The following is a 15,265-nucleotide window of genomic DNA, read 5'->3' as shown; positions in this document are numbered from 1 at the left end:
ATTATTAGGGTAGAAGAACATGGTGAAGCCCTTTTTGAACATTTCATTTAAGAGCAATGTAAACCGAGTTAGACTAGAAGAAAATATTTGGTCCTTGGTACATTGGCACAAAACAGAAATAGGCTACGAAAATCTGAATCCTAAACCATACAGATCTCCAAGACTGCAGTCATACGTTGACACAAACTTGCACAGCATTAAATTCAGTCTCTCAAACTACCATAAAACATTTTAGATATAAAAAAAGACTGCCAAGCATCAACGCAGATATCAATCATTTCCTCATGTGAAGTGCGTCCTGGAATTTGGTACTGGTATATCGAGCATAGAATCCTTTTTTATTAATGGTGTCATCTGTGTGGAAGCTAATCATGATCGAGTCTCCAGCAGAATAGATTTCTTCAGGAGGCTGAAGACAAAAAAAAAAAAATAAAGTACATATCAGCAAAAAGTACAAAAAGGCAAATATAAATACAATTCCTACAGCAAAATAATGCAGATAAAAAGAATAAAATGGGGAAAGTGGGTATATGGACAATAAAGCCTAACTAAAACTAAGTTGTGTGTGTGTAGATGCTTAGTGTGCTTTCTTTCTAAAGTCACCTTTAAGTTGCTGGCTGAGACTGGCTTTTCTTGAGTGAGACTCTTGCTCTGTGGGGAAGCAATGGTGTCACTGCAGAGATCCAGCATACACACTACCAAATCAGACTCATGCTCCCTGCTGATTGGAGAACTCAGATCTGACTCAGGAGGGGTGTGCAAAAGAGCGCTGCTTTCCCACACAGCACGCTGGTAGGGGACAGGCTTTTAAAAAGCAGCCACTGCCTGAGAACAAAGAAAACTAAAGCCCCGTACACACGTACCGATCGTCGGCATACAAATGTTCCTCTTTTCTCCCCGGGATGTCGGTGTCTGTTGAAAAGTGCAAAGACAGCACAAGGACAGCACAAGAATTTTGTCTGCAGACTTCAGCTGACTGCAGAAGTGATGTCATGTAATGGTTAACTTTCCCTGTGTTTTTAATTTTCTGAGCATGCCCAGTCTTGCAAATCTGCGGTCTGTCGGCCGAATTCTGTACTGACAGGCGAACAATCGTCCGTTCTGGTGTCCGCAGACAAAAATTTTCATGTTTGCAAGAAAGACTTTTGTCCGCGGATTGTGCGCAGACATCTGTCGGAGGCACCATACTAACACGCGTACAATCGGCAGATCTTTCGTCCGCCGACGTTTGTATGCCGACGATCGGTACGCGTGTACGGGCCTTAAGACTTATCAGAATCTAGAAGCACCCTTGTTAAACGTTGTACATTGTACCCCTACTCATTCACCCAAACAAGTGTCAAATAAAACCAAGTACACAGGTTTTTGACAAGGACCCGTTATCTTGTTAGCTCCGGTATCTGCATTTCTTATATAGCCATACGGGCCAAGGACTCCTGAGACTCCGCCCCCTTGTAATGTCACCACCCCATCATGCCCCAGGCAAAGCACCCACCCACCCCCCTCCATGTTGAGGGCACGAGGCCTGGTATGGTCCAGATAGGGCGGGGTACATTTGCTAGACACCCCCACCCCCCCCACACTTTTTCCTGACCTGGGCGTTCTGATAAGGGACTTATATGGATTTTGGTTGGGAAGTTCTCCTTCAAGATCCTTAGAGCACAAGTCGCATGCCACATGTCAGGTCAGTTAAGATGATGATCTGACTTGCTTGCAAAATCAATGGGATGAAATCATGCCCAAGAAGGAACAAAGTAGTGCAGAAACCCTTTTTAAAATCAGAGTGACACAAGTTGGACCAATTAAGATGGCTCTCATAGGGAATCATTGATTTATACACATAATGCGACATGCACCCAAAGGCAGAGCGTATGTCGCACCAGTGTGAACCGGCCTAAAACAGCTATCATTTTATAGGGAGAGTGATAGAAAGCCACGGAGATAGAGAAACAAATGTACTGTAAAATATTCATATCATTTTACTTTGCTTAACATACATTTAGAAGAATCAAAACTGATCTGGTACACTCATTAGAACACTGGTTTATTCCATATACACAGTGTTTTACAATCAGTTTGCCCTTATATGCTGAAACAAATTTTGATCCATGTATGGCCAGCTCTAAGCAGCCCATGGATAATTCAGTTTTTTTCATTTAACCAGCAGATTGGGAAGCTGGGGGAATCCTCCTCACTGAACTATTTATTCTGATGGCAGGGAAGTCTTAACTGTCAGAATACCACTGATCAGCATCGCAGGCTATAACCTGCAGTGCTGACAAAATCCGACAGGGTGGTTGTACAGAATTTGATCGGGAGATCGATTTCTGAATAACCTCCCTACCCATACATAATTCAAAATTTGGAAAAGTCCATTAAAGATTTTCAATACCAAGCATTATTTCAAATTTTAACTTTCCTATTCGCTAAACCTTTTCTCCTTAAGGCTCCTACTTCTAAAACTATTGCTAGCTTCTGGCTAGTATCGACAGGGAGCTTTTACGAGGTGTCCACTGAGAAGACAGCCCTTCCAGATGGAGATCAAATCATTCATGAGATCCAATATAGAGTCATGAAGAAAAAAAAAGGCTTTCAATAGTTATTTTCCTACAGGAAATGCCCATTTAACAACTAAACACCAATGTGATATTTTGTGAACTGAACACATGATGCAAAAATTATAAAAGAAACAAGATATGCAAGATAACCCATTATTGTGATTTTGTGAATGAATGCTAGAGGGGTTTTTATTAAAGGGATGTACTGATGTACCTGAGCTGGAGGAAGCATACCGCCCCCGTGTGTGTCACCAAAGTGCATGGCAAGGGCAGTGACTTGGCGGCAGGCAAAAGGCAGGGCAGTAACCGAGATCCTGAAGGAATGCAGAATCCAAAAACTTTTTTCACCTTACATATAGCAAAGTAGAGGTGATGGATCACATACATTTTATGAATCTTCTAGAAGGTGAAATAGTTCCTATATGTTATTAAAGTCCAATTCAAACAATTTTTAAAAAAGAGTGGAGAAGAGTTAAATTTTTAGGTCTGTGACCCCAATTAGAAGATTTTCCCCAATTTCCTATCCCTGTGGCACCAGGTAAGCCCAGAAAACGTTAAAAAAAAAAAAAAAATCCCCACCTATCCTATGGGTAACAGCGCTACCTAACCACTAATCAAATCCACATCAAAACCTAAATCTCATGTACAATCATAACTCTTATGACAATCATGTGCACTCAAATCATATGGGAAGTCCAAATGTGATCTCAATCACTGAGCCGATGTAATCAATATGCTATTTTTTATTTTAAAGGATAACTTTTTAGTAGACAAATTGTGAGTACAAAAGAACAAGAGGAAAGAAAATGGTGCAAACCGTGCTCAAATATCACAGTACACAATAGAAAACATGTCCATTCAACATACATGGATCAGTATAAAAGTAGCAATTCTACATCTTAAACTCAATCAAATATAAAGGAGTCAACGTGTCAATACATTGTCATACAGAGATACATTTAGTAAAAAGAAAGGTAATGATTTCCATTGCATGGTTATGGATTTTTTTTGCATAAAAAAAATAGTAGACGTAAAAAAAAGCTGTGCGTTTCTGGAAAGGGATTCATCATCAATATAACCCAACAGGCACCTTAAGGGGTTGCATATACATTAGGTATTTGTGTAATAGGACTAATAAAAGCCATGTGTGTATATATACCCCAATACACAAGTTTAGATGTCATGCCTGCCTCCAATAACCCCCAAAAAATGCCCAAAAAACGCTTGCTACAAAACCGGCAAGGTGTGAAAATAGCGAAGCCATATTCCTGTTCTATAAATGACCTAATACAATCTTTTTTTTCTATAGTTCTGGACATGTTATAGAGCTGAAACTTCACAGGTACATTTTTTTTTTTTCAATAAATGGCTCTCTATCAAAAATGACAATTTTTAAGAACTTTTTTTGTGTGATTAATAGTCCCCGGGGCATGACCCAGAACCCTAGGCACTTTTTAGGGACGTTTATTGGGTTTTAGGGCTTCAAAATGGTGTTTTTTGATTACCGAAGTTCGGGTCCCATTGATTTCAATGGGGTTCTGAAACCCGGGCCGAACTTTTGGTTCGGGTGTTCTGGTCGAACCAAACTTTTCAAAAGTTCGATCATCCCTAGAGAAGACATGGAATATAATAGGATCTATATAAAAATTTGGTTTGTATAACTTGAGAGGAGATAACTGTAGGGACCTGCAAAGGGAGAATTACCTGCCAGATTTCCTCCATTAGTGCTGGTATATCAAATGCCATTAAAGCTATTTGAGATTAAGTCTATCAGTTGTAGAATGTAACAGATGAATAATATGGAGAAATACATTTCGATTGAGAGGGGTCAGTCAACAGACGTACTAGATAGAGCTGTATAGAGATATTACAGAGGCCAAATTGTGCTGCAGCAGGGGAGATACCAAAATAGGCTGTGGGAAGATTAAAGTCTCTACGAAATTCCGCAAAGGAGAAAAAGGTATTTTCAAGAAACAAGTGGGAAATCCATTTCACCCCCCTTCTGAACCAAAACGCCCTTTCCGTTCTCCGGAAAAAACTCTTGCAGACACGGGTTGCTCCATAGAGAAGCGTTAGGGGAGAGTATGGGGCTGCGCCTAATGGCAGCGATTTTGAGAGTTTGACTATCTGCAGCATCATAGATAGAACATTTGTTCTATCCCTGCCCCTTGTGGATTGACAGTGGATTCAATTTTGTAGGGATTCATAAGAATTAGGAATAGCAGCTTCCAGTGCTGAGGCAGCATTATTAACTTCAGGGTAGAACCACCCAACGGGCATGGGCTAGTTGAGAGGCTACATAATAAGTTGATTAGGGAGTGCAAGGCCTCCCTCTAGAACAGGTAGTTGCAGCATATCTTTAGCAAGCCGAACCCCCCCACCCTCCCCAAATAAAAGTAGTAAGGATAGAGTAGATCTCTGGAAACCTGCGTTAAGGAATATATACACACCAGGGAATTACACAATAAGTAGAAGAAACGTGGCAGGAATAGCATTTTGAATATATTTATCCTCCCTAGTTGGGTTAGAGGCAGATTAGACCAAATCTTTAAATGTACTTTTAAGTTTACTAAAGAGGGTCTAAAATTCCAAATATTTAAGGAAATAGGCTGCTGAACTAGAATACCCAAATATCGGAAACTCTTAACAATTTAAGAGGCATGAGGGTGGCAGGGTGATCGAAACAGCCTGATGTAACAAAAACAGAATGGATTTTTCACAGTTTACTTGAAATCCGGAATAGTGACCAAAATCCTAAATACTCAAAGCTGAGAGGGAGGATTGGGGCTCAGCTATAAATATAAGCATGCAAAAATTTTGGGGGAGCATACCCATGTATTTCCAAAGCTGCTGCAGCTATGAACCAAAAGACATGTATATTAAAAAAGAATAGCGCGCAAATGCAAAAGAAATTACTACCAAATCTGAAGAGAGTCCATAAATAAAAATGGGGGTTTGGTCCCACCATATGGCCATATCGTGCTCAAGCCCACTACTGCGTCAAAGTACCCCATTATCAGTGGGTCCTACACTATCCATGAAAAAGAGATGAATCCAACCTTTCTAACCCTTGGAGATAAAACTCCTTGCTGGGAAAAATGTGCAAATGCACTACAGGGGACTCCTCCTATATCCAATTGATGGTGGACACTGATTGAGTACAGGTGTATGTGGGGGGTGGGGAGGGCTGCTCAACCTCGATAGTCTGGTCAGACCGAATACATAATAAACAGGCAAAAATTTTGGGGGAGCATACCCATGTATTTCCAAAGCTGCTGCAGCTATGAACCAAAAGACATGTATATTAAAAAAGAATAGCGCGCAAATGCAAAAGAAATTACTACCAAATCTGAAGAGAGTCCATAAATAAAAATGGGGGTTTGGTCCCACCATATGGCCATATCGTGCTCAAGCCCACTACTGCGTCAAAGTACCCCATTATCAGTGGGTCCTACACTATCCATGAAAAAGAGATGAATCCAACCTTTCTAACCCTTGGAGATAAAACTCCTTGCTGGGAAAAATGTGCAAATGCACTACAGGGGACTCCTCCTATATCCAATTGATGGTGGACACTGATTGAGTACAGGTGTATGTGGGGGGTGGGGAGGGCTGCTCAACCTCGATAGTCTGGTCAGACCGAATACATAACAGGCAAAAATTTTGGGGGAGCATACCCATGTATTTCCAAAGCTGCTGCAGCTATGAACCAAAAGACATGTATATTAAAAAAGAATAGCGCGCAAATGCAAAAGAAATTACTAATGCAAATGCAAAAGAATTTCTTTTGCATTTGCGCGCTATTCTTTTTTAATATACATGTCTTTTGGTTCATAGCTGCAGCAGCTTTGGAAATACATGGGTATGCTCCCCCAAAATTTTTGCCTGTTTATTATGTATTCGGTCTGACCAGACTATCGAGGTTGAGCAGCCCTCCCCACCCCCCACATACACCTGTACTCAATCAGTGTCCACCATCAATTGGATATAGGAGGAGTCCCCTGTAGTGCATTTGCACATTTTTCCCAGCAAGGAGTTTTATCTCCAAGGGTTAGAAAGGTTGGATTCATCTCTTTTTCATGGATAGTGTAGGACCCACTGATAATGGGGTACTTTGACGCAGTAGTGGGCTTGAGCACGATATGGCCATATGGTGGGACCAAACCCCCATTTTTATTTATGGACTCTCTTCAGATTTGGTAGTAATTTCTTTTGCATTTGCGCGCTATTCTTTTTTAATATAAATATAAGCATGTCACCTGCATAGAAACCTTCTCCTCCAATCACCAGGCCAGTAATGAAGGAACATGACATTAATGCGGCTAACGTTCCATCACCAATGCGCACAGCAGCGATATAGGGCATCTTTGTCTAGTACCCCTCAGTATAGGAAAAGAGTCAGAAATAGAGTTCGAGTTATTCACTCTGAGACCTAGGTTGTTGTATAGCAGTTGAATACATCCAAGAAAAGCATCGCCAAAGCCAAATTTCGCTAGTACCTCCTATTAAGTATGGCCATTCGACCAAATCGAAGGCCTTCCAAGCGTCCAGTGCCAAAGCAGCCCTAGATCAAACGGTATCAGGTTTCGCCTGCATGTTTGTAAAAAGTCTACGTAAATTATCTGAAGTACTGCTCCCTGGAATAAAACCTGTCTGGTCTGAACCGATAATAGTAGAAATGACGTCAGTCTGCAAACAAAAACTTAAGCTAATATTTTTACATCTAAATTAAAGTAGGACGATACGATTTACAACACAGAAGGTCTTTATAGGGTTTTGGAATGCGCACAATCAATGCTTCCAACATAGAAATTGGTAATTGCCCCCCTTCTAGCACATAATTAACGACTGGAAACAAGTGCGGAATCAGAAGTTGTGCGTGTACCATTCTATAAGGAATATGTCCAAACCCAGCTTTTTGTTATAAAGACGGACTGCATAGCCCTTCCCATTTCTTCAGATGTCAAGGGAGCATCCAATAACTAAATCAGGCTTTCAGACAATCTAGGGAGATGAAAATCAAATTGATAATTATCCAATTCCACAATGGTATCAGGAAATCCGGTCTAGAGAGATGAGACATTTTTTGTCTTATTTTTGTCCCCGAATTTGAAAAAGAGCTGGTTTTGATATAGCTTTTTCTGTGTAAGCTCTAGGAGCACCAAGTCCAATGCCCTACATTTGTGTCGCCAGGTAGCATAAGTATCAGGAGCAGGAGAAACAGAATAGCGAGTCTCCGCATCATTAAGCTCTCGTTCTGCATCTACTGAGAAGCCTTATGGGCCTTCCCGGTAGCCGCTGCAAAGGTGCAGCGCATGGTGGCCTTAAAAGGCGTCCCAGACCACAGGAATGGAAGCAACTATATCTGTTAATGACCTAATAGCTGTCACAGGTCACGGACATGATATGAACTCCTGAGTCTGGTAGCCATAGAGGACTCTTCTTCAAATCAGGAATGATTTAGATGTACAAAGAAGAAGATCCATCAACAAAGGAGAATGGTCGGATACCGTTCTGGGGAGATATCTAATGGCAGTCACCATACTAAGCATGTCCTGAGAAAGCAAACAAGTCAGTCAATGGGGGACAGTGTACCATAAGTATCAGAACATGAGTACTCTTGTGCAGAAGCAGGTTTCCATCTCCAGGCATCCACGAGGTGAAATTTAAGTATGAGCCTAAAGGAGTAGGGGGTGAAGTAGAGCCACCAAATCTGTCAAGGGAGTTATCACCAGCCATTAGGAGGGGGCCTTCAGTGAGTTCTAATACTGCTCTAATACATTCAAATAGCAAATCGATAAGCTATAGTAACAGTCCTTCATTACAGCGCTCCAAACCCAAAGACGGGGACATGGCATACTCCTTCACTGTGTTCTCACTCCAGAACACTGGATACACAGGCTTTACACCAACTCTGTTTTGACTCCTTCCCATAACAAGTCAAAATCAGCATGTGCAGTTCTAGCCAAGGTGTTATTGCTTCCATATACAAAAAAGCTATTTTTTTCCTTCTGTTCCAATAGTAGTGCTTTTCATATGGAGAATCCCATCCTGACATAAGCTGGAACCACCATTTATACTGGAACAGAAGAAAAAATAGCTTGGAGTATATGGAAGCCATAACACCTTGGATATAACTACACATGCTGGTTTTGAATCTCTTGTTGATGCAAGGAGTTAAAACCCTCTGGTGAGTGTAGTGTCAAGTCTGTGTACTGGGTCTTCTGGAGTGAGCACACCCTGTCTCAATCTTTGTAGCACTGAAGAAAATTGGGACTGTCACATGAACAGAAGAACATTGATTGCATTAGTTCACAGCAACTGAGATCACATTTGCATGCGAATCATAGCTGTAATATCACTTATGGATTCACATGAGATTTAGGTTTGTATGTGGATTTGATTAGTGTATATCATAGGGTAGATGGGGATGGCTTTTACACAGCATAACAGCAGCAACCTGGGGATGGTTTTTACACAACATAACAGCAGCAACCTGAGAGTTCTTTTTATCTTTTTATTATTTTAGCACGGTTTTTCACCATTTTGTTTGATATGAATATCCATGGCACGGGTTAATATTTATATAAACGGGGCAAGAAAAAGAAATTCCCCATTTTATAAAGTGATTTTTCCATTTTGCTTTGGATAAAGCACAAATGTATTAGCCCCTCGGTAAGCTTTCATTGGTGTCCCCATTGGCGATTCCACTTCACTTCTTGTCCAGAGAGGAATGGAGGTGAAATCACCGCAATAGAAACACCGCAATGAAAGATTACTGGGGGTCTAAACATTTGTCATGTATTCAAAACAAAAATACATTTTTACTAGACTTTTGGGCTGCACTGGCATTGCCCCCTTAAAAACGTACCCCTGATCCACAATATCTTGCCAGCCTTGGAGCGGTACTGTCATATCCATCATAGATTTCAACGTAGTCATAACCACAATCTGATTCTTCCTCCATTTCAAATGTTTCAAAGATTAATTCCACACCATAGCCATCTTCTGCTACAATTACCCACTCACAGTTCAACTGTACTGGATAATTGTTATCGCCATACTGTGCATGCGAATATAGATCCTTGGTCTGGATTTCAGCTTTTAAACGTCCTCCGCATTCTAAAAAAAAACAAAAAAAAAAAAAAAAAAAAACACTTAAAGTGGTTACCACAACAATGAAATTCACAGCTAGCCCCTTACTTATACAGTGTGGTATGCCTAGATATAATAGTTTTATTAAAACAAAGCTGGCAAGTACCTATGTACAGCTATCTTCAGGCCAGTCACGTGACTCCCATCCGGTCTCCTACTCAGATCCCCAAGCTACAGCCAGAGGGGCCGAGATGTCCCCCCGACGTCAGTTGGTGAGGTCACAGGGCCGCTCAGCCCCTCTCACTGTAGCTCGGGACCGTAGTAGGAGACCGGCCGGGAGTCACGTAACCGGTGTGAAGATAGCTGTGAAAAGGTATTTACAAGCTTAATTTTAATAAAACACTTCTATAGAGGGGTATGCCTAGAAATAGAGGGACTGGCAGTGACAATTTATAATATTTTATTTTATTATAATATAGTGGCGAGGGGGTGGGGGCTTTTGGAGACAGACACGGAGCCGACCGACAGGAAGGGAGGGGGATGAGGGGGACAGAGGACAGCTGCGGATGACTGGAGGCACGCAGGCTAACCACGTAATCAAGGCTCAGCAGCTATGATTATCGTGGTCAGCACACAGAGGGGGACATAGGAACTGGCAGAATCAGCCAGGTTTTTTTTTTTTCCACAGCTTAGAGGGGCAGATTGGACCACACAAGCACTGTGCTGGTAAATCTGGTATAAGAGAACAGGACCTCTTTCTTTTTAGGGTAAAACACCACTTTAGGATTACAATCCTTGGGGAAAAAAACAAAAGAAAAAATGCACTGGTCTTAAAATATACAGCCTTTTATTTTTTTTAGGTCAGCTTTATGTAAAAAAAAATCTTTAGTAGTCAAAAGAACCCAATCAAAATATTCATATACCTGTACTATATTTGGCCTGAAATCCTTTTCTCTGCACTGAAGCATCAGAATAAAAATGCAGAAACATATTGTTTGTTGATGCAATTACAGGCTCTGGTTTCGTGCTGCCGCAAAACCGCCCAAGAATGGGGAATTTGCCGTTTGGTCCATCGTATAGTTCAAGGTGATCATAGGCACATTCCTGGTGCAGCTCAATTTCAAAGTCATTGAAAACCTAGAGTATAATCAACAGTTTAAGAATACACATTTTTATAAGGTGAGCTCATAGACACTACTTGGGAATATCATGGTTTCCCATAAAAAGCTTTAAGAGCCTACAGAATGGTAAACTATGTACTGTATAGGCACACAGGTATTTTTTTTATTTAACAGAACCCTAGTCAAATGTTCTATTGCTGTACATGTCCATACTAGGCCGATTCACTCTATTTGTCCGTCTGACCAAAGTAAACGAGAAGAAAAGTGATGGAAAATCTACCACTTTACAGTTGAAGCAGAAACAGAAATTGAGGAGCACGGTTCCAGTGGAAACGGTCTAAAATGCCAATTCGAGATTTCCTTTCATTTTCTGATGCATCTCTGGGACAGAAAAATCATAAAGATAGCACAAATAAACTAACAGATTTTAAACTTCCCTATCCAAAAAATAAATATTAATAAAATCTACTTTACAATGAATGATGTGCAGTTTTCCAGAACCAAGATCATCTTCATTAGTACTAGTTTCTTAGAGACCTCATCTGGCAAAGTACTGGATTCATTGTGCAAAGTTCAGTTTATCAAAAACCCAAAAGACTACATTAACTTTGGAGGCTAAAATGGACAACAAAATACCAATGATTCAGAAGTTAATCCATTTATGAGATCACAATTGGTTTTTTCCCCACTATACGTACCAAACTGTTGGGTGCCTTGTTATAATTGACACAGATAAACCTCTTACTACACTGGTAAATTATTTCTCCACAAGAGTCTTGATGAAAATAATGGGATTTTTGTACTTCCAGTAAAAAACATTTCTGAGTTAGGACTCCTTGCTCCATAAAATCATAACTACTGGGTTATATTGCCTCCTCCAGGAATAGAACTAAGCAGAACAAAGAACACCTGGCTACGCCCATGTGCTTGGTATATAGCCCCTCTCTGCTCTAGGTAATCAATTTAGTAGCAAGCAGTGTTGGAAGTATCCGAATTCTATAGAGGGGTGGGTGCTGTGTCGGTCAAACTCAGAAATGGATTTTATGACAAGTAAAAAAAAATAAAAATAATCATTTTCTTTCGTTCGACGGACACAGCGCTCCATAAGTCATTACTACTGGGACATCCAAAAGCAGTGGCAAAAAGGAAAATGAGGGGTGGGGGAAAAAATCCAAGGCTAAACATAAAACTGCCCTTAACCATGACACAGGAGCCCTAACCGGGTCACAGGAGCCCAGTCTGGAAAAAAAGATTTTTGACTTACCGTAAAATCCTTTTCTCTGAAGTTCATTGATAGACACAGCTCCATATTCTTAAGCATTGTGTAATTCTGCCCCCACAGGAGTAGGACACTAGGCAGGAAAAATCTTTACCACACCTATGGGGTAGTCCCTGGGGGTATACACCCACTCACTCTGCTATAGGCGTTCCGTTTTGTTGCCATCAGTGTCAGAAGAAAAAAAAAAACCCAACTCTGAGGGGCGGGTGCTGCGCCTGTCAATGTACTTCAGAGAAAAAGGATTTTACGGTAATTAAAAAAGCCAGTTCATTGTTCATTGACAGACGCTGTTCCATATTCTTAACCATTGGACATTCCAAAGCAGTATTAAGATGAGGGGTGGAAAAACTACACCGAAAAGAATGCAATTCCCAAAAGATAAACTTAGCCAACCAGGTAACAAGGAGCTCAACCAGGAACAACTGGAGCTCACCTAGAAACCTACACCCTCAGAGAATTCTCGTTTAACAGCAACCTGCAAAAACCTTGCGGCTAAAAGCAGGATGCAAAAGACGCCAAAACATCTACCTTGTAGAATTTTGTGAATGTGTGCACAGACAACCAAGTTGCCACCTTGCAAACTTGTATCACTGACGCCTGATGGCAAAAAGCCCAGGAGGCACTAAGTGCCCTAGTAGAATGCGCCTTCACAAGGAAAGGTGAAACCTGACCCTTAATTGAATAAGCCTGTACCACTGTCTGCCTGATCCATCTGGATATGGTCACAGCAGACGCAGCCAAACCGTTCGAGGTCCATCCATGAGGACAAAAGCGAGTCTGATTTTCCGACGGACTTAGCAGCTGCCAAGTAAACCCCGATTACCCTAATCACATCCGAGGAATGCAAGGAAAATTCTTTAGGATGCTTGGGCTTAGGACATAATGAAGGCAGCAAGTCTTCATTTAAAATGGAAACCCGAGACCACCTTAGGAAGAAATGACCGATTACGTCGAAGTGCCACCTTGTCACTGTGGACCACCAGATAAGGTGAACGGCAGAATAGCGCCGCCAATTCCAACACTCTGCGCGCAGAGGTAAAAGCCACTAAACAGGCTACCTTCTGTGACAGTGTAGGCAGAGGAATCTCCTGTTCAAAAGGTTTCTGATGAACTGACAGTACTAGTTTAAGATCCCACAGAGGTAACGGGGACCGTATCGGGGGAGCCATGTGGCGAACACCCTGAATAAAAGTGTGAATCAAAGAATACGTGGCTAAAGGGCGTTGGAAAAAAAAAAAAAAAAAAAAACACCATTAGAGCCCACACCTGGCCTTTGATAGTACCCAAGGCCAACCGCTGCTCAACCCCTCTTTGGAGGAAAGTCAAATATCCGAGCCACTGAAATTAAGCGCGGATGCACCTTAAATGGATTCACACCATGCAATGTACAATTTCCATGTATGATAAATCTCCTGACAGATTTTCTGGCCTTCAAAAGTGTGGGAATCAGAGTCAGAAAGACCCCTATCCTTCAATACCTGGCTTATAACAGCCACGCTGATCAGACCAGCGACTAAAGCAGGATGGAAGATCGGCCCTGGAGACAGCAGATCTTCCCTGAGGGGAAGTCTCCAAGGAGCATCAGCGACCAATCTCACCAGATCGGCGTACCAAGACCAGCGAGGCCATTCTAGCCACCAGAATTACTGGAGTCCCTTCCACCTCCAATCTGCACAGAAGTCTCAGCAGAAGTTTTAGTGGGGGAAACGCATAGATCAGCCAATACTGTCCTCAAGGAGCCACTAGTGCATCTGTGGCATCTGCCAGAGGATCCTGAGAATGGGCTACAAACCTCTTTACCTTCCTGTTAAGCTTCCTGAAAATCCACATTGTGAGTCCCCCACCAGACACAGCAGGTGAACACCTCCGGGCGAAGGGACAATTCTCCCTGATCCAAACACCTGATGACTCCAGTAATCCGCCTTCCAATTGTCCACTCCAGGGATATGCACGGTGGATAGGGCTGGAACAAAGTTTTCTGCCCATATAAGGATCTCGGCCACCTCTCAAGCCGCCAGGACACTCTTGGTGCCCCCTTGATTGACGCAAGTCATGGCAGTGGCATTGTCTGATTGAATCCAAACCAGACACCATTGAAGGTGATTTGTCCAGCGAATCAAACAAAGCTTTATTGCTCAGAGTTCTATAATATTGATCGGTAGTCTGGACACACATCTTTCTAAGTACTCCCCCCCCCAACCAGACAGGTTGGCATCCGTGGAAACCACAGTCCAATACAGGGGAAGAAATGATTTGCCCTGACGTAGAGTCAGGGAGCAGAGACACTACAGCAGAACTGTTCATGTTTTTGGATTAGCAGGATTAGATAGTCCAAAAGATTTTTGATCCTTGTTACACTTGAAAAGAAATGCTCTTTGCAGAGGTCTTGTGTGGAACTGTGCGAACAGAACCGCCATGAAGGTAGACACTATCAGGCCCAGCCCTCGCATGCAAGTCTGAAGAAAGGACAGTTTGCTGGATAACAGCAAGCGAATTGCCCTCTGCAATTTATGCAGTTTGTCCAGAGGAAGAAACACCCTTGCTGAAGCGGAGTTCAGAGTCAGTTCCAGATAATCCAGTTTGGAGGATGGGACTAGAGCAGATTTCTGGAAATTGATGTTCCAACCAAACTCTTGCAGAGTCCGTACAATGATGGTTTAAGTCGGCCAGCTAGGATGAATGGGAGTCTGCTCCTAAGAAGAGATTGTCCAGGAAACCAAGTATCTCAATCCCCCGCTGTTGCAGTAATGTCAATACCAGAGCCAACACTTTGGTTAAGACCCTGGGAGCGGAGTGAAGACACTGGGAGCGGAGGCGAGACCAAAGGGTAACGCCACAAACTGATAATGCTCCTCCCCCACAGCGAAGCGAAGGAAACTCTGGTGTCCAGCATGAATAGGGATGTGAAGGTCGGCGTCCTTGATATCAATAGAGGCCAAAAGGTCTCCTTCGTGTAGGGACGCCACTACCGTGCGACTGGACTCCATTCAAACTTCTGTACCTGCCCAAAGCGGTTCAGAGCCTTGAGGTCCAAGATGGATTTACTTGCCTTCTTTCCTGGGCACAGTTAACAGGTTTGAGTAAAACCCTTGAAAGCATTTGACGGGAGTCACTATGGTTGGGGGGCCTGTGGAACACAGCTTACCTTAGCGAAATTGGGAAATCCCTGTCTCAGCCCCCTAGGCCCCTCTTATGTGTAAGTCACCCTGTGT

General features: G+C 42.2%; 1 protein-coding gene across 1 annotated transcript in view; it reads right to left on the bottom strand.

The window, feature by feature from the left end:
* Positions 1-248: 248 nt before the first annotated feature.
* TLL2 (tolloid like 2) overlaps positions 249-15,265 on the bottom strand; it is a 305,471-nt gene continuing 290,454 nt past the window's right edge. The window contains exons 19-21 of the mRNA XM_082268493.1: positions 10,577-10,790; positions 9,430-9,680; positions 249-409 (exon numbers count right to left, since the gene is read on the bottom strand). Of these exons, the coding sequence (XP_082124619.1) occupies positions 275-409; positions 9,430-9,680; positions 10,577-10,790 (600 nt within the window). The 3' untranslated portion in view covers positions 249-274. The remainder of the gene's footprint in view (positions 410-9,429; positions 9,681-10,576; positions 10,791-15,265) is intronic.

The sequence above is a fragment of the Pelophylax lessonae genome, assembly GCF_965119305.1.
Source record: "Pelophylax lessonae genome assembly, chromosome: 9".
Taxonomy (NCBI): Eukaryota; Metazoa; Chordata; class Amphibia; order Anura; family Ranidae; genus Pelophylax; species Pelophylax lessonae.
Note: the sequence above shows the minus strand (reverse complement) of the source record. Positions and strands in the feature narration are given on the sequence as shown.